The sequence below is a fragment of the Rhamphochromis sp. 'chilingali' genome (genome assembly GCF_963969265.1).
Source record: "Rhamphochromis sp. 'chilingali' genome assembly, chromosome: 4".
Classification (NCBI taxonomy): domain Eukaryota; kingdom Metazoa; phylum Chordata; class Actinopteri; order Cichliformes; family Cichlidae; genus Rhamphochromis; species Rhamphochromis sp. 'chilingali'.
Genome location: NC_137948.1, coordinates 30932399 through 30953245, shown reverse-complemented (window position 1 = coordinate 30953245; position 20847 = coordinate 30932399). Strand labels below are relative to the sequence as shown.

The following is a 20847-nucleotide window of genomic DNA, read 5'->3' as shown; positions in this document are numbered from 1 at the left end:
TCAGTGCTCACAGCTCGCTGAATGAATATATTGTAAGAGGCCTAACAAGCAATGGTTTGAGGTACCCCCATGACTCATTTGAAATTCACAATACATGCCACCTTATAGGTTCATAAACGTAAAACACTTTTTAATGTAACAAAGTTACAGGAATCTAAATAAAAGCTTTTCATTTTTATTTGCAGTTTTGCTGTTCACTCACAGAAAAACTATTTCTCTTACGACCATCAAAGCACACAATTAAAATATTCCCACCACATTCACTCTGTATTTAAAAAAAAAAAACTGCATAAAATCATTAGGAAGGTTCAAAGCATAATTTAAAGGGTTATTATACCCAGAAACGACTCACAACAGACAGATGACTAAACAAGACAAAGAAAAATGCTCAGCACTTCAAACCATCATTATATTTAAATGTTCACAATGAGTTAAATAAGCCCAACTCAGATACACTGGATAGTGCAGCAACAGCTGGTGGTTTTCATCATGTTATTATTGATCTGCATAGAAAACATTTCAGTGATCTAAGAAGATGATTCGGGGCACACACCGTTAATCAGAGGATAAAGGAACAAGCCATTCTCCTCTTCTGCTGTTGATATATTGAGCTGTGTAATTGGGAAAGATACCACACAAATCTAAAGGTCTGACACACCATTTCAGACATTCTGACAAATATTTTTTCAACTCTTTGCCTGTCTCTTTTCCTCAGAGTGCCTTGTTTAGCCTGATTGGCAAATCTGCAGCCTCCTTGTAACGTCTCCTCCACCAGCGTAGACATCAAACCATGGTGCCTGCCATTATGCCACAGCAACTGTGCCCTTTTCATTTGTGTCAAATATGGAGGCGCTAGACAAGGAGCCTTGAACCAGACATCACAGATAAGATTATTCCTTTGATCTCTGCATGTCAGAGCTTGAGAGAACTGACATGCTGTGGGTGTGCAGCGTTAAATAAGCAGTATTTCCGGCTCTGACACAGCACAGTAGAACATGAAGCCCATCTGGTCCACCTGGTCCTCTGACAAGCCGCTCAGCAGATTGACGGCTGGTTTAAAGTAACTGTGCAGCGCCCCTTGCTCGAGGTAGCCAATTAGCTCTGTGATACATTGTTGGAATCTTACATCCAAGCTGGTCTCGGACCAGTCGCTCTCGGAGTCGCTAAGGTGCAGGATGAGATTGGCCAGCGGGGTGGCTTTGAGCGGTCGCAGGGCAGGGTTCTGTCTGCACACCGCTTTGAGTATTTTAAGGGTGTGTTTGCGGTAGCCGTTGTCGGCTGCATCAAGCTGAGCCAGACGTTGAGTTTCCCACGGGTAGAGAGAGAGATGCCAGGCGTTCACCCAAGGAGACGTAAACTCTGGCTGGGCGGTCAAAACCACATCGCCCTCGCTCAACAGAGGCAACATAGAGACAAACAAGGGCTGATAGTCGCTCTCTGCTCCTTCGACTGCATTTCCAGGCCTGCAGCATGACAACAGAGGAGTGTCAGTTCAATGCAAACAGACATTTCTGTAGAGTTTATTATTTTCTTAGTTATACCCATCACTCAGTTTGTTAGTATGTTTGTTGGTTAGATTACTCATAAACTCAGGTTTGAATGAAAATTATACTGAGGGTGAAGCTAGGTCTATCTTGCATCAAATATAAATATTTATAAATATTTATACCTTTTGAGCGTATATCACAAACTAATCTGGACTAATACATCTTTCTAGATCCAGAGACTCATTTCAAGAATGGTGTGTGCGCTTCGTCATACAATATCAAACTGTATTAATTAAGTAATGTCAGCAGTGAACTATTAAATACAACATGTTACTATTTAAAAAACAACAACACAATTTTCAACAAATCAGCAGTTAAGCATGGGCACACACCGGATCTCCAATCTCAGGTCAGGTCCTCCTAGTACAGGTCTGACGACACAGTCCAAAGTGCTGCTGATTGACGGCCAGTTCACAGTTTCCATGACAGCCTTACTGAACATGTTCACAACAGCTTCTGCAGACAGATAGCCGCCCACCAAATACCTGCAAGACACAAGTAGAGACCCTTGTTTCATCCATTTAACAGCGTCTCAAAAACCCCCAAATTCTATTAATTTTGCTTCTAAAATGGAAAGTGGAGGCCAATACACTATATTAATATGCTACACATGTGTTTGATTTAATACAGACATAAAAAAAATGTGTGGTGATCACCTGTCCCAGTAGCTGCGTCCTTTGGGAAAATATTCTAGATTGATCCGTCGGACCATCCAGTGCAGAGGATGTGTGAGCAACGTTTCCTCTCCTGGGATGAGACGCCACAGAGAAGACTCCAGCTGTAGAGGCACCAGCAGGCACGCATGGTCTGCACTGACCACCTAAAGACCAGCACATAACAAAACAATTCCAAGATGTTGCTAGACAAAATCAGAGGCTCGTTTCCCCATCAGCGGGAAATATATTTCTGTTGTGTATACCTGCAAATCATCCAGCAGAGAACCGCCGAGTGTCATATCACCCAGAGGCATGTCTGGGTGACGGCTGTGCAGAAAACCTTGGATCTCAGTGCAGATGTCCAGAGCCACAGACTGAGCCCTCTGCACCTCCTGGGGAGAGAGCGCCGCCCTTGTGTGGTAGTACTGCTGCAGACGCTCCTGAACAGTTCACATAATTTAAAATCAGTTTTAATACTCCCTACTTTGTTCTAACACATCTATTGCTATTTATAGTCATCATGCAAGGAAACTCCCAAAGTTCATACTGCAACTCTTGATTTGACCATTTAAAAGCACTGCTAACATTTACTGAAGAAATTATTATCTTATACTAATTTCTCTGCTTATGTGGATGTTATGCACAATACCTCAGAGCAATGTCATGCTTGTCTGACTTCTTCTGTATCTTCTGCTTGCCCAGCACACACTGTTTTTTGAATTGGCAGGGCTCTTGGGGCTCTGTCAGCCTAATAGTGCATAATAAATATGTATCCCCTAAGCACTGCACTTAACAAAACATGCTGGACGCGCATACATAAATGAGCCAACAGCAGCAGAGGAACTACAGAGCAGTTGCTGAGACTTCATATTCTCTCTCTTCAAGGGCTCAGAGGTGAAGTGTCAGAGTGTACCTGCAAAGTCAGGGCGCACAGCTGGAGCCTCTTGGACTTTGACTCCGGTTTAGTCTGCACGTCCAGCATCTGAGGCTGCTGGCAGAGATCAGCTGAGTGAAAAGAGAACAGCTGTGATATAATAACAGAAGGATACGTTCTGTGTATTTGTGTGCCCACTTTCAGTCGCTCAAATACCTTTCTGCTGTTTGGTTGCCTTGGTGACATGCTTCATCACCACACCCTCTATGCCCTTCCTGATGAGTGTTGGGGAAGCAGAGACCAAACTCAACTCCTCCCAGCTCTCAGCCATCTTCTGCTCCACCTTTTCGTCATCTGCTGCACGGCCTGCACGCTCTATCAGCTGAATGAAAACACTCATTGTCACAGACGTGCAGCCATGAGTACACTCCACAAATACAATTACATACACCATCACAACCCACAGGCAAATAAATGTTGATAGACAGAACCATCCTCAGGACCTGTGCAGTCCAAAGTGCATGTAAGATTTTTTTTTTTTTTTTAAATGGTTTAGCATAGATGAGGGTGAAAGAATCATAAGAGATTATAATATTTAACACTGACGTAAAAACAGCAAAGAAAATGGGGAGAGATGCCATAAGGCATGATTTTTAGATCCATGTGTAATAGTGCAAAATTCAGATTTTGCACTATTACTTTTACTTGTTTCATCCCTTTTGCAACACAGTTAAAGTACATTAAGTAAAAGTACTCATTGTGCATAATGATCTTTTTCAGAATCACATACATTATATTATATTATTAGATCAGAATTTAAAATTATTGTTACTGGCAGCTACAAGAGTGATGTATAAAGGCGAGAAAAGGCAAAAATGATGAACAAATGATGAGGAATCTGTCATTCATCCCTTTAGATACACAATATTTCCATACTCACTGGGCTTGGGAAAGATGTTGTGATGTGGTACTAACAAACTCAAAAAGCACTCACCCGTTTCACTGCCAGTGTAGCGATCCCCAGCAGAGCCGCACCTCCAACTCCCAGAACCAGCCGGGCATTAGACAGCAGAAAGTCAATCACTACAGCGATGCCTTCCTCTCCTCGCCTCCGACTGCTCTGGAAGTTCATCTTCTCCTTTTTCGTGGTCAGCCTTTGGAAAAGGAGACGGCATGCATTTGGAAGAGCAGAAGGCAACACAAGATATGACTGACTGTCAGATGGAAAACAACATTTTGGGGGTTTCTCTTCGTTTAGAAATAATTGTATGCAACAGCACTCTAAAGTGTTGAAGTCTGAATAATTCATGAAAGTGGAATAGTGTGCACAGCAACATTTCTATTTAATATGATGAATAACTTCACACACATCGAGCAGAGTATTCTTCAAAGATGTGTGGACACATTAAAGAAATAAACTGAAGCTTTTATACCTTGAATGAAGGGCTTGGTTCTTAATCTTTCAGCACTCTTTATGTCAATACTTCTACGAGCCACAGAGTATTTCTTAGAATGACAAAACCTGCTCTCATCTTTCTTAAAGCAGCATCCCTTCCCAGTTAAAGAATAACTAAACATGTCAGAAAGTGCTGGCAGAAACAGTGTTACATAAACAAACATGGCTATTATTGTTAGCGGGAATCCTGACAGCTCAGTTTTGACATGCTTCAGAATTGTCACTGAGTTAATAGTGATGTAGTTACATGAAGAGAGCTTCACAGACTGGTGTAGCTGACTACACCATTCAGGGCTCTGCTCACTGCTTTAGTATCAGGAACTAAATATGTCTGCAACGGTTGCCTTGAATATGGTGCAACTAAGGTCATATTTTAGACCTGAAACAGCCACAATAAAGGTTCTGTTTAAAAAAAAAAGTAAGGATCAATGTCTGACATGCATTCGCCTAACTGGGCTTGATACAACGATATTCCTTTCTTTTTTCTTTCATAGCTAGGTGTTATAGAAAGGCAAGCTAATTTAAAGCAGACTTTTGTGTCATGGTCTTTTTCCACAGGTGTAATCAATCCCATTAATTGCACTCCTAAGCTCATTACAGTACACCAGCCCTTACTGATGACACCTGGGATTTTCCTGTTGTGACACATCAGTCTGTTGGTAAAACATCCCTCCCACTATGAGGTCTATGATCCAGTGCACTGCAAAACTTCAGTTAAGGAGCTTGTTTAAGCTGATTGTAAGCTTCTATAACTGAACATGACAGTGATAGAAATGTATTTTTAGTTTGTACAAAGCCGAAAGTTTGTTGAGCTTATCGCGTTTAGCTCCAGATGCCTGATATCCACAAATAGCTATAAGATATTACTCAAAACCATTTCAAACAACTCTGTGTCCTCGCTCCCTGCAAGAGGCACAGGGTCCCAAAACCAAAGGAGCGCTCTATTTATAGACCCGGTGCATCCCTGAGTCATCTAGTTACAGCACATACAGCATGGAGGTGTCACTTTGACTATCAGAACAGAGGTCACTGTTCTGTTACCATCAGGTCAATACTTACATCAATATCCTGATTGCTGTCACAATAGTGCTTAATTATACCACCGCATTCAAACTGCTAATTTAAGCGTGAAAAAAATATTATTTATTTATTTTATATATATATATATATATATATATATATATATATATATATATATATATATATATATATATATATATATACATATATATATATATATATATATATATATATATATATATATATATATATATATATATTTTACAGACACATTAGCACCACCATCAGCAGCAGCATATCCTACTAGACTTCAACTGACAGAGGACAGGCAGCGCTCCGTCTTTGCCGACATTCAAAAACAAAAACAAACTCTACATTTAATAGCTGTGAGTGTGTGTGAATGGGAGGTTGTAAAGTTTTATTTTTGCCATTTTCACTTTAAAGCACTGCAAACCTGCACAGATTCTTAGGTTTTTATCTTAATATATATAAACCTGCCATTGCCATTATATATGACACTAACAAAGACATTATACAAATAAAATGCAATTTTCTTCTTTTCCATCTGTGTGATAGATTACTGACCAAATACTAAACATATCACATGGCAAATGTAGAAAGGGCAAAGTTAGACTTCTCCCACAGGATTAAAGGATTTGCAGTTTATCCTGCTGACTGGACTGCCAGTATGTTCACCGTAAGAGTACTGTGGAAAAGTTTCTAATGTTAATTGACTTCATAATAAGAGTAGTAAACTGAAAAGAAAAAATCTTGGTGTGCTGATCTTTTGCCCTTAAAACAAGCCTTCAAGATATTTGGCATTTTGGAGAATTCTTCTGAATGTTTAATTTCTCTCAGAGTCAACTGTCTTTACATGAATCCAAGATGCTCTGATTCTGCTGCTTGCTAAAGAGAGTTCTTTGCCTGTTTTCATGTGATATCACGATGCAGAACAGTGCAATGCGTTCTCAGCATTTCACTGACAATGTGTTTGGACCAAATTAGTCAAGTTTGCAGAATGTGGCTCCAGACTTTGAGGAACCTTAACCATGCTTAAGGTTTGATTAACCCCCTGTTTAGTCCGTTTCGTTTATCTGTCTCTTGGTGCTTTTGAGAAAGAGTGTGGAAAGCAGGTCATGACAGAAGCATATGGTGTTGTTTCAACTTTTCTTACTCCTCTTTAACTCTCCTCTTCAGAAACAACTTTTAGAGTCTGCTAATCACTCACCTAGTTTTATCTGTTTTGTTATCTTGTTTCTGTTTTTACCTCCAAATAATATTATATTATTGCGGTTACTGCTTTAGTCATGCTCTGGGTTATATCCAAACGAACTAATTGCTTGCATAACTGGTCCTTTAACAGCCTCCAAATACATTGCTGAGGCATTTTTCCAAAGGGAGACTTGGAAATTTAAGAGAGGAGACTTCAATTAAGTGTTTCTGTGAAACATCTGGAATCACTCAAACTTTTGAAGGTCTCACTACTAACGAGTTGTGACAGTATTTTAGCGCCGACCTCCCCTCTCATCTCTAGCCTTACAAAAACAGTCGAAAAATACGTCGACGGAAACGAGTAACATACTGACAGACAGTAAAGTTACACAGCTGTCCGAATAACAACGCAGACAAAAACAAAGCGTTTCTCATTGTTAGCAGCTAGCCAGCTGGTTAGCCTTGTTAGCAGTCCATTATATAAGTTATCTCTCCACCCTCCTGATAAATATGCTTACCACTCAGTGCGAAGAAAATGTGATATTCAGGTTCAGAACCATTGGAGTTTGACAGAACACGTCTTTTGATGCTTTTTTGGCAAATAAAAAAAGCCTGTCGACTGTCGTTTGCTGCCATAAGTATGCCATAAACAGTAGCTAACAGCTGGTGGCTTCTTCGTCTTTTTTTAAAATTTCGGATGATAATCATCGTTAAAGGTGCCTTAGCGCCCCCTGGTGACGCTCTGGCACAACAGACCTTCAATAACTGTCCGGCTCTCTTCTGTACAGTTGTTCTAACTAATCGGGTTATTTCTATACATTTATCTGAATTTCCAAAAATAATGTAACAAATACATATATACACACATACATATATATATGTGGGCAGCTTTTTTCCTTTTTGTGGTTCTCCCTTTAAGTTAAATCATCACTTAATAATTAACTATTCCAAAGCTATAAGATGAGATTTCAGTGAAGATGAAAGTTCTCTCCTACTCAAAGTGGCTGACAAGAAAGAAGGTTTTTAGGCTTTTCAGCAAGCCTTCACTGAAGTTAAATTTCATCAGTTCAACATAGTGTAAAAACATAAACAGCTCATTTGGATCAGATGTTAAATTCAGCAGCAGTTTGTAGAGGAAACTTTAGATGAATACCCTGACTTAGTTCATGAGGTGGAGCTTGTGAGGAAACTGCTTACGTCAGCTTTCTGCTTTGAAATGATAAAATGGGAGTACTCTAGATTGAAGTTTCCAGAAGAAATTGTATTTCTGATACCACAGAATCAGACCATTAAAAAAAAAAAGTTCATAACTGCATTTGTTTAGCAGTTTGCAGTGGCTGGAAAGTTTGCAGTAAATTGTAGTGCTATATGTTTCAGCTTCTCGATCATGGCTAAAGCACTTCTGGATGGATGCAAACTGCATTTCGTTGCCCTGTACCTGTGCAATGACAATAAAGTTGAATTCTATTCTATTCTTACTGATATTAGATATAAAATAAGATTTCTCAATAGATCATTTAATCTCAAATTCTGCACTTAAAAATGTAACAAATACATATTTGTCAGTATGGCAGGCAGAATAAATAGACTCGGGAGAGGCAAATTCAGCTTTATTTCATTTAGCGAGGACCTTTGTCAGTCAAAACAAATGACAACTAAAAACCCATGAAACCATTTTATGCTCCTTCACTGTCCACACAATCATTTCAACTTTAGCCGAGCTACACAGAGCCATGAACACCCCACGTCCTGTTTTTAGAAAGCAATTTCTCCTCTGAACCAAGGTTATTTTTGCTCATATGTAACTCCATACTAAGAAGTCATCTAATGAGTACCTCTGCCAAACATGGTTGACTGGAAGCAAGCAACAAATTTATGTTTACACAGCAAACCGCAAGGAAATTGTTTCTGCTCAGACCCAAACTAAACAGGACGTAATGGAGGTCATTCTGCTCAAATTAAAGTTCTGACTGACCCCAATTTCACCTTATTTAAAAGAAAAAAAATTTAGATCTAGCACAGGACCGCAACAACGTCAGAATGAAACAGGAGTGTAAAACAAGACCTGAGTTTTTCCATTGCTCCTGAAATGGTGCATCACTCCAGCTGACAGACCAGCAACAGAAGCCATGCGGCCGAGTTGAATCGTAAAACAGAAATCCAGGTTTCACGTCTGCTGCAACTTAAAACTGCAAAATGGAGGCTAAAGTGAACTGAGTGAAGTTACAGGTCAGAAACGTAGGTGCTAAAACTCAAACGCTCCATAAAAGTCCTCCAATCAAACACTATATAAACATATTGTACATTATAACAAGTTAGATTACAGCCCAGGGTTTCCTTTTTACAAGTCCATACTCCTTTCAGCTCTCAAGGTCTGTACATCTTGGTTACAAAAAAAAACAAAACATGCCAGTTTTAGGTATCTATGAACATACAAACAAAAAGTTTCATTTAACTGAACAGTTTATCAACAGAGCCTAACTGTAGTGAATAACTCCAAGTGCTGTAATAAGTAGCAGAGATGTAAGCTTTGTCTGCCAAAAACTAATCCACTCAAATCAAAAAGCAACAGTATGATAACTGCCCTCCCTGTGCCAAACTGAAACAAAAGGAGCAAGTTTGAATGAACAAATAATATAATACTGAAATATAATAATCAGCCATAACATTAAAACCACCTGCTCAAAACGGTGCAGGCCGCACTCAGTGTTGCCAAAACAGATTTGACCTATCATGCCATAGGGGTAGGGGTGTCTCTGATGGCGCTGTGATGATAGCAGCAGATTCTTTGGCTGCCTGTGTGTCCTGCTAAGATGTTTTCCTCATTGCTGTTTGTCCTGCTGTGCTCCAGTGTTTAGCTGGCCAGAGTAACTTTGACATGAACGCCAGGGCCCCGAGGATTCAAACGACGCTGTTCTGTAATGAGATCATCCTGTTCACCTGTCAGTAGTTTTCATGTTGTGGCTGATGGGCTTACATTAAAAAAAAACAACAACAACCAGATATTCACATGTGAAAGGAGTCCTCAGTGGCGCCTCATTTTGACTTTGCGCCCTGAACTCTCCTGCTCTTTGTCGTAGTCTTGGCCGCGTCTCCTGTAGTTCTCTGAGGTGATGCTGTGACGATGACGGGACAGTGAAGGACGTCTGTTCTCCTCTTTATCCATCTCCAGAACCCTCGGCCTGGTGGAGTCACATTTGGGTCATTCATCACAAACCCTTTCATCGCACAGAGTTATCTTACTAACACACCTCACGTTTATTCTTGCAGATTCACCACCTCTGAGCCATGACAAAATATTACAGCTTAGAGCTCTGCTTAAGTGCTCCCCAGTTTTCCACGTGAGTAGCGAGACCAGAGGCTAGTATCGTCCCTGACCTCAGTGGAAGACGCTTTTCTGTCACAGCAACTTAAAAACCAAGATATGACACCCTCTATATCTTTTCTACATGTTTAAACTTGAACAGACTGTATGATGAATACCACTCACTGGTGTTTACACACATCATCTTGACCCAACATGGGATCACCTACTCCGCTCCGCAGCCTGTCATCCTGACAGGAATCTTTTTTTTTCTTTGGCAGAAATAGGTAAATGTTTTTGTTTGTACACATCACACTTTCCACACATCTAATTATGCTGGCAAAAACAAGCATTGCTTGTACTGTCATGTCAACAAACTTAGCCTTACAATATCTTTGGCCAAGGCTTTCTGCCTCATTTATTGATTGAGAAAGCGTTTGTTGTGCTGTTTGCCTGAGAATTAATTAGAGCCACTTAAAGAAGTACTCACACCGATGCCAACTGTGCATTTCATAAAAGACTCATTAATAGCCCTAGTTACTGTGACTTGAGGGGCAGACAATCTGCTTGAGACTAGCAGCCTCATTTTCAGGGGGCAGCTGTGAATTTCTAAACACCGGCTTTGTTAGAATGAATTAACGTTACATAAATACTGAGAGTGGCACCACTTGTCCAGACACTTATCAATGTTTCAGTTTAGAGGAGACTGGAATCAGTATGAATTTAATGCCAAACTCTGGTACCCCTTCCTAGCACTCACTGATTGCAGCCTCTATGTTTTCCAATTACATTTTGACCAGTTTCTCATCAGATGAAATACTCGTGCGCTGTCTGACTTTTCTCAGTTTAGTTTGTACCATGAAGACCTCTGGTGTGTTAGCACGTGCGGGTGGATACCTGTGAGCAGCATCAGGGTCTGCTTTGCGATGAGAACGTTTGGCTTTCAGGCGACCTGGTTTCTGTGCCAAAGAAGCTCTTAACGAGCTGTCAGAGCCCAGTCGAGGAGCGTCAGGTCTAGTCCTGCCAAAAAGAAGAAGAAGCAGAATAAGAAAGACTGGGGTTGAGAGAGAGGTTTAAATTAGGATTGTCAATTTTTCAAAATCACAGTGTGTTGACTCACTTTCTGAGGATGATTACTGCACGCCTTTCTTTTATGTCCTGTGGTCGGATGCAGTGGGTAATGTCATCTGCTGCATAGCCACTGAGAGAGGGGAAAAGAGGCTTTTAGTGACTGCTCTCTGCAGCCCGTGGGAACTACACAAAAACACAAAACATGACAGCAAACACAGCTATACTCACCTAAGCACGGTGACACTTCCTCTTCTCACAGGCAAGACAAACACGGGCTCAGACACCCGAATCGGTTTGAACTGGAAGCGGCAGCCGAAGCAGAGAGCGCTGTCACTGAAGAAGGACACGGACACGATGGGCCGGTCAAAGATGTGCAAAGGATCCACGTGTGACACGATGCAGCCACCTGGCTGATAGTCATTGATGACTGCACTGTTAACAAACCCCTCTGGGATGACTCCGTTTGTCACCAGCCGATTGATCACCAGCTCGTGCACCCAACTCGGGATCTCGTCCACTTCTCCTTTGCGGTACAGCCGCTCCTGACCCGGACCACGCTTCTCCAGCTGGGCTCCATACGTGTAGCCCTCCCCGAAGAAGTACTTATTCCGAAGGGGCGCTCTATCCACGGTGTGCTCGCGGTAATGTCCGGCCTCTGCCTGTGCAACCACCTCGTCGATCTTCTTCTCGATGAGGGCGCACTCCTCCGGCGTGAAGATGGTCTTCTGCTGGATGCTGCTCCTCACCCGGCGGGCCTCCTGCTCCCGGAGGTCCGTGCTGTCATCGCTGTGCTCGTACTCGTCGTCATCGGATTCCCGGTGCTTGCGTTTTCGGTGTTTCCCGTTGCTCGTTTCGTCCACGCACTTGTTTTCGTAGTCGTCTCTGTGCGGAGTCATGGATTTGAGCTTCTCCCTCAGGTCGGAGTATCCACTGGCTGCCATATCAGCCAAAACAAGATGACCGGCGTGCTGCGACGAGGGCTGCTAGCTAACAGATAGCACGCATCAGCGCTGCATTTCAGCAACAATTACTCGGGGTCTTGTTAGCGTGAGCGGACTAGACGTCTAACAGATGAATATCACTTGCTTTAAAGGGTCCAGTTACTTTCTCGCAGCGCATAAAGTAGCTAACATTAGCTAAGCTGGTGGGCCACTCCGCGTCTGCATTGAAGTAACGATGTGGTGTGGCAGTTGACAGTCTGGAGATTACCTTACCGGACTCTCTCAGGAAAACAGAGCCGTGGCAAATGCAGCACGCTCGGCCAGCAGAAACGCGAAAAAATATTATCTGAGCGGCCTGGCTACCAGCTAGCGAGCAAGCTAGTAAGTTAGTTAGCTCCACTAGCCTGGCTGGGTCTGTCCGTCGCCGCCTGGAAAAACAGACAAACCACGCAGCAACATTTCACATGTCGCCGTTAAACTCCAGACCTCAGAGCTCCGCAGACGAGTCAGGTTTTAACTCCAATAGCCTGGGAAACGCATTGCTATATGCGCACGAATCTTGACCTCCTCTTAGTTTACACCAGCACAAACCGTCTCCAAGAAAAAGGCTGAAAATAAACTCGTGTAACCTGCCAGAAGTCTGCGCATGCTCGGTGACGATTTGACAGTGTGGGGCGGGGCTAAATCCATTTTGGGAACCCCGAGGACACATTTTAGTCCTCTGCTGCTAATTCTGTCCCACTTACCTCTTATTTACCTCCACTGAGTCCACACTTTACATCCAGATAGCTCTGGTTTTTTTTTTATTAATTCCGCTGGTTTTCAGTTTATATAGCAGATATACAAAGAAAGAAAACTGTGCGACTAAAAAATAGTTTTTAAAGTTTTATGCAAACTTTTTATTTCATTACATATCACGAAGAAGAATAAAAGAGTGAATATAGTGGAATAAAAAAAAGTGTTGTTATACAGTAAAAATAACTACTTACCGGCCGCTATAGAGTTTGGAAGCAAGCAGTATTCGGCTTAACTCTCGCACACTGAAACAATGTATATTTTTAATATTATGTGTGTAAACAATGAAGTCAGTAAATACCTGATTAGGAGAAAGGTTGCTGATTAAATATTTCACTTTTTCCCCAGCAGTGTATAGTTATGCACGTAATATAATAATCACTGAAGAAGTTCACAATTGTTTTTAAAAACCCTGATTTATTGTGATTTATATATAATGTTTCTTGTTTTGATTTTTTTTTAACAAAATGGGCATTATCAAGGGCTGAATATAACAATAAAGAGTACAGTCAACTGTACTTATAAAAAAATATAAAACATGTAGCCTATCAGTTATAAAACTTTGTGAAGACACGACACCGGCCCTGCAAAGCCTCCCCACATTTCATTTACAGCTTCTGTACACATAAAACAGTTAAGTGCAATTATTAATGAGTCACACAGATAGAAAAACAGGAAATTCGTCCAGTATTGAGATCCATTCTTGTTCTGCACTCATAGAAAGTGACCTCACATTTGTGTGTGCGAGATACATATAGCAAACACCTTAAGCTGAGAAGAGGTAGGCTATTTATGAAGGTCTCATGTACATTAGCGAGAGCATGTGCACTCGTGAAAGTTTGTGCGTTACAGCATGGTGATTTCGCTGGGTGGCAGAGTGAGCCTCTTCTCCCGCACTGACATCATGTTTTCCACCTGCATGGCGACGACTCGACACAGTTCCAGGCCCTGAGGATGAAGAAAGAGTGGATCAGAGCCCGAAAGCTGACTGGCTAAAGATGATCAAGATTCTTTAGATGTGTGGTTTGCATAATACCTGCTCCAGCTGTAGCTGAATGACACGTTGTGCATTCATATCCCCTAAGGTGAGGTCTACATAAGGGTAACTGGTCCCAGCAGTGGGTCTCTGGGTGCGGGTGGACTGTATATCCGCCAGGGGGACCAGTGCCATCATCTCCTGCATGACAGAGACTAAACTTTTACAGCTGTCTGCTGAAATTACAGATCTGCATATGAGTTCATCTTCTCATCACGATGCGCTGAGTCATAAGCCGACCAAAGGTGTGTGTGTGTGCGCGCTCCTTACATGGGTATTTTTGTGGAGGAAGTGGAGACCGTGTTGATTGACAGCAACGATACTGGGAGCGTAAAAGGTGGTGGAGCTGCTGCTGTGGATGTAGAAGAACGAAGAGCCGAACATGGGGAATGCACTGACCAGGCCTGAAAGCGCACAAGAAAAATTTGAGTAAATTTTCAATCTTGGGGTGAAGCAGTTGAGTTTTAGTTTAACACATTACTGTAGACCACCAGGTGTTCCTGCAGCGCTTCTTAATGTCCACAGCAATCTTACCCAGAAACTGTGCTCGGGCCTGGTGCGGGTTCAGTGCCTGTACTTGCTGCATATGCTGTGTCGCCATGGTAACCCACTGCTGGGGTGGCTGCTTTTTGAAGAGAGGTGTGGCGATGTACTCCGATAATTCGTGTCTGCAGGAGAGGGAGAACAGAAACAGAGTATCAGATAAACAGCAGTCTGTTTCACTCTGTGATTTCCCACATTTCTCCAGAAGAGTTTTACAACTCAGTGAGCTGCTCTTCTCCGCTTTAGGCTGTGTGTGTGTGTCTGTGTGTGTCTGTGTGTGTGTCTGTGTATGGGGGAGGAAGGATCGAGGATAACAGCGGTTAGAGCAAGAAGTCATATAAGAGTTTTTACAGTTGAGAAAGTAGAAAAGCAGTCATGCCTTTTAAACACAATAACTGGTGACTGCACCACAGTCTGTGCCTGCATTTACTAAACTGCTGCAAGTCGAGTCAGAATCCTCCACTTAAACATTAACATTATACAAGATTTTACTCTGTTTTCTTTTATGCAGGCCATTTTATGAGGTCTTTACTCTTAATTTTTCAGCTTGACACTAAATTCTCGTTCCTTTATTTCACACTTTAATTGCTGTAATTTCTCACCACTAAAATGAGCATTAATACTACATTATAGATATAAAAGACCACAACAAATTTGGTCATTGTAGGGTGTATTACCAAAGTTTTTGATGGGAATAGAATTATTTCATTTTAAAGTCTAACCCATCCAGAAATCCTGGGGAAAGTGTTCATTCAACGTTCAAATATCAAGAATAACTTAGTTAACAAGTTATAATATTTAAAGGCAAAAACAAAACCGAAGTTAGACAAACATAAAGAATGTATAGAAACATGCTGACACTGTTTTTACATCATGAATGACTTCCATCTACAGTCACTGAACACTTTATTAGGTACATCTTATTAATACCAGGCTGGATCTCTTTTGCCTTCAGGACTGCCTTCATTGTTTGTGGCAAAGATCCAACAAGCTGCTGGAACCATTCCACAAAGATTTTGGTTCATATTAACATGACAGTATCAAAGAGGTGCTGCACATTTGTCAGCTGCAAATACAATATGAGAATTTCTCAATCTACCACATCCCAAAGGTGTACAGTGAACTCATTGTCATGTTCATGAAACCAGTTTACGATGTTCTGAGCTTTTAGGCATGGTGCGTTATCCTGCTGGAAGCAGCCATCAGAAGATGGGTACACTGTGGCCATAAAGGGATAGACGCGATCAGGAATAACATTCAGGTGGGCTGGGATGCTTGAAGAAAATAAGCCATTACACCTGCAGGATAAATTGTTGACAGGATGGATCCATACTTGTACAAAGTGTATGCCAAATTCTGAATGTTATAACAGAAATCAGGTTTTACCAGACCAGATTTTGCCGATAATGGGCAAATTGTGCAAAAAAAATGTAGTTTCCTGTTCTTAGCTAACAAGAGTGCCACCCAGTGTTGTCATCTGCTGCCTGGAGCTTCTCTGTTTCAAGGTTCAGTGTGCTATGCATTCAGAGATGCTCTTCTCAGAACAGAACAGTCTGGCCAATCTGAACCAGAACTGTTGCTCGCAGAATATTTTCTCTTCTGTAGACCATTCTCTGAAAACGCTAGAGATCAGCAGATTAGCAGTTTCTGAAATACTCAGTTTAGCTCATCGGGCATGAACAACCATGCCACATTCAGTCATTTAAATTAACTTTCTTCAACCATGTTTATCTGCCTAAATGCACAGAGTTGGAGCTAATTGCTAGTTGCTAATATTTTCTTTTAATTGGGATTTGTTTGACATCAGGATTGTTAAAGTACAATAAGTTTGTGTTTTCAGGACAATGATTATCACTAAAGTAAATTGTTCAGAACAAAGTAAGTATGTAAAATTAAGTAAAATTGAACTCCAGGTTAAATTTAAAGTCCTCTTTGGGGCTCATTAGAATTAAACTATAACCACTTTCTCAGTGCTGCTGTTTCCTCACATGCTGGGAATGAAGATGTTGTCTTTGGCTCGGTGCTGCAAAGCTGCCAGTTTGGAGATCTGGTGAAACTGTTGATCGCTCACTTTTCCATGTGGAAGAACATTCAGCAGACCCTTACAGTAGTCTGGAAGGATCTAAATAATCACAAAAACAGGGTTATGCACACATGCATACACACAGGTAAACAGCAGCTACCGAGTATGTGCGGCAAATGTTGTACCTGGTTATAGTGCATGGCCACACAGAGCTCATTGTCAAACTTGAGCGGCTGAGTCCAGACGACTCGCCTGAACCAGAAGCTGTAGCCGGTGTCGACTAACTCGGCCTCTGTCGCCACATCCAGGATGTACTCATGCTTGTTCAAAGGACGCACATTCTGACCTGAACATGCAAATATGCAAAGTTTTTACACAGTGGACGTGCATATTTTCACACTGGCCACTGCTCAGCCCCCAAAAAGGAGTTAAAACTATTGATACTCGTGTTCTGAAATGTGCTGTGCAGCCCCATGCTGCGTGACCTGCTGTGCTTCGGAAAAGCGCAGGAGTCAGAGCAGCTGCCAGCTGTTATCATGTGGAGATATTTAATGCTCAGGGAAGAAAAAAGACAACAATGGTGTTTGTGTATAAAGTATATGTACTGTGAGAGCATTTCAAGGGGCTCAAACATTAAATTATTGATAAAGCAGAAGGAAACGAGCCATAGGGCCGTTCTTCATCACTTGTGTTTTTAAATACACACAAAAAAATGTTTACTTTTAGAGGTACAGTCATGTGAAAGAAGGTGCCCCTTCCTCAAATGATAAGGTTTTACAGATCACGACATAAAAATAAAAAATATAACATATTACACTTTGGCTAATTTACCTGCCTTCTCTGGCAGACCAGTCTTCCTGAGTTAAAATCCTGAGCATACTCGTTAATAAACCTTTTGAAATTGCAAAGCTGTCGGTCTCCAGGTTGTGTTTGAGTCCAGGAAACTGAGTTTCCTTGATTGGCTATGGCACTGCGTTGAATGTTTTCCACTTGTGAATAATCTTTCTCACTGTTGAATGGTGGATGTCAAATAGTTTGGAAATTTAAGCCCTTCCAGAGTTAACTCACACCAAAATGCTGCAGATGAGCAACCTGCCGAAACTTCTGCTTTAATCGAGTGGATCTGATTAGCAGCAGCTGGCTGCTTCTTACCCTGTTAAGTCAGATAGAAACCATGACAGTTGTAATTAATTTTTCCGCACACTGCTTCTGCATTTTAGTGTAATTTTGGGTAAATTAAAAATGCAATACGTCGTGTGTTATGTTCACTGCGGGCTGTATTTACCTCATTTTAAGACCTGCAAAGGATTAGATGATGAGTTTTACCATTCCCTGACTTTCTCTTACAGCTAAACCTCAGAGAGCAACTAACAGAGATTCTCAAAGAGCATAAATACAAAGTTTAATATGTATGTGTTTGTATGTGTTTGAGACAAGCTGCCCATGAGCATACCTCTATTGGTCACTAAAAATATGGCATATTCTTCCATAGCCTCCAGCTTGTGCAGACCCATCTCATAACACAGCTCCTCGATCACCTCCAGGGCAACCTAAAAAAACCAAAACCCAAACACAACAGTGTCAGTGCAGACACATGGATGCACTCGCTCTCATGATGCACACCAGTGATGGTGAAAGTGGCAGCTGAGCACTTACAGAGCAAGTTTTGATTTTCACATGACGTTCGATACCCCCGGGGAAGAGGAACAGCTGACGTTTTGAACTCCGTCCCGCCTGAGGAGGCACGAACACATACACATGTAATACACTGCTAGAGATTAAACTACACACACTGTATAAGTGGGGCTACTTCACAAGATCCTACACCCAATGAAACCTGTTTTTTTTTAAAATTAACAGCATGTTTTTCTCTCATTAGGCTCTCCTGTTTGTAGCATTCAGCCCCCCAAGCCTGCTGGTTCCTCAATAAATCTTTTAAAGTGGCTTCCAAGTTGCATCCTTTAGTTATTTGCTAAAAAAGCTGGACGCTGCACTTTTTGCCAAGTATTGCTGAAACAGGAGAAAATTGTGCATTTGTTGGGAATTAGTCTCACACTAGAATCCCCAGAAGCGTGTCAGCCACTGCAACACTGTGGCTTTCTGATGTGTAATAGATTTTGGACAACAATCGAGTTCCCTGGCAAAGAGGGAGGGGAGAAAAAAAGCTTTGATTATTCAGACAATGCCTGCTGGTGGGATCCGACCATTGCTTGGTTTGGTCTTTCATTCAATTTGTTGCCTATTACAATAAAATAGAATATAACTTTTCATCTTTCAAAAGCCAATTCAGTTCAGCCAGCTACCTCATTAACTTACTGCTTACATCAATAACAGTACTGTAACATAACATAATAGGAGTAAACTTCATTCTAATTCAAGGCAGACTGGGTTTGGAAATTGTGTCTGTCCTTATTCAGTTTGTAACAAAAAAAATATAGTGAACAAAGAGTGTACACACCCACAGAGGTGCAACGAAACAATGCAGACAGGAGCACAGCACTACTGAAGCGCTGGGGTAGCTTCAGCTTTGAATGCTCCCTAAACCTGACACCATTATTTTAGTACAATTTACAGCAAATAGTTTTGCTTTTTATTCATTTTATGCACAAATCAGCAAACGTGATAAACTGTGAGTGGAAACTTCGGGACATAAATTAAAGAGAGACACTGACCATCATAGCCTTCAGCTCCATGCTGTTGGGTGGAACAATGCGGCCGCCAAACTGGAACGTCTTCTTCAGATTCTGCTCGCACGCTTTAGCTATGCCTGCCAATTTTATAGGCAACGTTACACATTTACACTCACGGGACAGTAAAAGCTGTGTGTTTGTGCGCGCTCGTTACCCTGATACTGCACTCCTGCGCTGCGAGAGGCCTGCTGCAGGTATTTGAGGAGGAAGGGCTTGAGGACTTCAGAGCAGCAGTGGAAAGCAGTCAGGATGTACAGCAGCCGCCAGCCTCGCTGGCAACTGTCGCTGTGGAGCACAGGAGTGCACGCTCGGAATCACAGGCTCAGTGATGAAAGAGGCTTGTACCGTGTGTGTCGGTGTGCGGACTTACGGTTTGGAGCTGGTGTTAGTGGTAAGCTGTTTGAGGAGCTGGCAGTAAGCCTCATCCCTCATCAAGGAGAACTCTCTTATGAGCTGAGCGGTGGATGGACGCACACACATACACACAAAAATACATAGAACAGCATAAAAAGATTAGCCAGCTGTCAAAGAGAAAACAGCAGAGTAGACAAGGCGAAAAATGATCTGTATGTTTACCTTGAGGAAAGTGCTGACCACTTCCTGTTCTGTTAGCCCCCTTAATGGAGAGTCGCCCATGAAACGCATCATGGCTACATAAAATACATAACCAGGACACACACACACACGCACACCAACATTTAAACCTGAACTTCAGATGGTCAAATCACATAATGAAAAATTCCCCTCAAATCCTTTTTACGGGGAAAAAACAGGAACCTCAGCTCTTGCTTTGCCGAGATGAACAGATATGCAGTAGATGGCACAGGATATGAGAACATCTCCTCTGAACAGAAGATCACTTGAAGCCCGGGTTGTAAAAAAAATCAGAAAATTATTAATGTAACTGAAGACGACAGAAGGTGAGAACTTACACAGGAAGAGATCGGCTGCCACTCTGTTCATGGCCGGGTCTGTGAACTCTATCAGAGATTCAGTCAGAGGCGTCTGCAAAGGTGAACACAGTACAAGAAAAGTTACGCGAACGACGCGGTGCGGCCGTAGTGTTACGACAGCAAAACTGAGAGCAAAGAAGAAGGCACCTTGGAAAACTTGATCATTTCAATGGGCTCCCGGCAGTCTCTGTTCTTGCTTTTGCTCTTCAGGGAAGCTCTGTGAACACAGTCAGTCATGCCTCATGTTGCCTTTTAGTTCCAATAAAACAGCATTTATTTGAATTGCCTGAAAATTAGCAACCTTCAAATATGTATCTAAACAAGAGTACGCAAGCACTTTCGACACAACTGATTTCAGTGTACCTATGATGCAGATTAGTACCTCTCAGTGTTACATCATTTTAATATTCTATCATTGGAGCAGGACTTAGCATCGTAAATTGTATTTCAATGCAGAACTTGTGAACACAGGAGCGCCTAGCTCCTAAATGATTTTCAAAGTAACTCAAGTATTTTTGATTACTTTCGATGCCCCTTTCTGATGCTCCTTCTCGGGCCGTACCTCCTCATTTCACTCTTTTATCTTTGCCTAGTGAAATTTCTAACAGCAACAGGTTCGCTGTTCCTGCTGCTCAGCAGCTGCATCCACTTGAAGACTGTGCACTAAAATTAAGGAGACATTCTGTTGCTTCTAATGTTCTCACTCAGTGATAATTTTACATGAAA

General features: G+C 41.8%; 3 protein-coding genes across 3 annotated transcripts in view; all 3 read right to left on the bottom strand.

Annotated features, from left to right (window-relative positions):
* Positions 1-159: 159 nt before the first annotated feature.
* On the bottom strand, positions 160-7442 carry mief2 (mitochondrial elongation factor 2). The gene is made up of 8 exons (XM_080879422.1): positions 7284-7442; positions 4072-4231; positions 3294-3459; positions 3117-3208; positions 2467-2643; positions 2204-2367; positions 1880-2032; positions 160-1463 (listed from the first exon to the last, which is right to left on the bottom strand). The coding sequence occupies exons 2-8, from the start codon at positions 4207-4209 to the stop codon at positions 953-955; spliced, it is 1401 nt and encodes a 466-aa protein (XP_080735548.1). The 5' UTR covers positions 4210-4231; positions 7284-7442; the 3' UTR covers positions 160-952.
* Positions 7443-9715: 2273 nt separating this feature from the next.
* Positions 9716-12721, bottom strand: alkbh5 (alkB homolog 5, RNA demethylase). Its single transcript, XM_080879775.1, has 4 exons — positions 11369-12721; positions 11190-11270; positions 10967-11089; positions 9716-9947 (listed from the first exon to the last, which is right to left on the bottom strand). Exons 1-4 carry the CDS (start codon positions 12079-12081, stop codon positions 9791-9793), a joined length of 1074 nt encoding a protein of 357 aa, XP_080735901.1. The 5' UTR covers positions 12082-12721; the 3' UTR covers positions 9716-9790.
* Positions 12722-13308: 587 nt separating this feature from the next.
* The window catches only part of myo15ab (myosin XVAb), a 54427-nt gene continuing 46888 nt past the window's right edge, over positions 13309-20847 (bottom strand). Inside the window, exons 62-75 of the mRNA XM_080879306.1 lie at positions 20269-20338; positions 20101-20173; positions 19745-19818; positions 19539-19621; positions 19323-19453; positions 19151-19245; positions 18135-18212; positions 17932-18028; positions 16664-16824; positions 16444-16577; positions 14447-14580; positions 14183-14316; positions 13913-14053; positions 13309-13824 (exon numbers count right to left, since the gene is read on the bottom strand). Coding sequence (XP_080735432.1) covers positions 13723-13824; positions 13913-14053; positions 14183-14316; positions 14447-14580; positions 16444-16577; positions 16664-16824; positions 17932-18028; positions 18135-18212; positions 19151-19245; positions 19323-19453; positions 19539-19621; positions 19745-19818; positions 20101-20173; positions 20269-20338 — 1507 coding nt within the window. The 3' untranslated portion in view covers positions 13309-13722. The remainder of the gene's footprint in view (positions 13825-13912; positions 14054-14182; positions 14317-14446; positions 14581-16443; positions 16578-16663; positions 16825-17931; positions 18029-18134; positions 18213-19150; positions 19246-19322; positions 19454-19538; positions 19622-19744; positions 19819-20100; positions 20174-20268; positions 20339-20847) is intronic.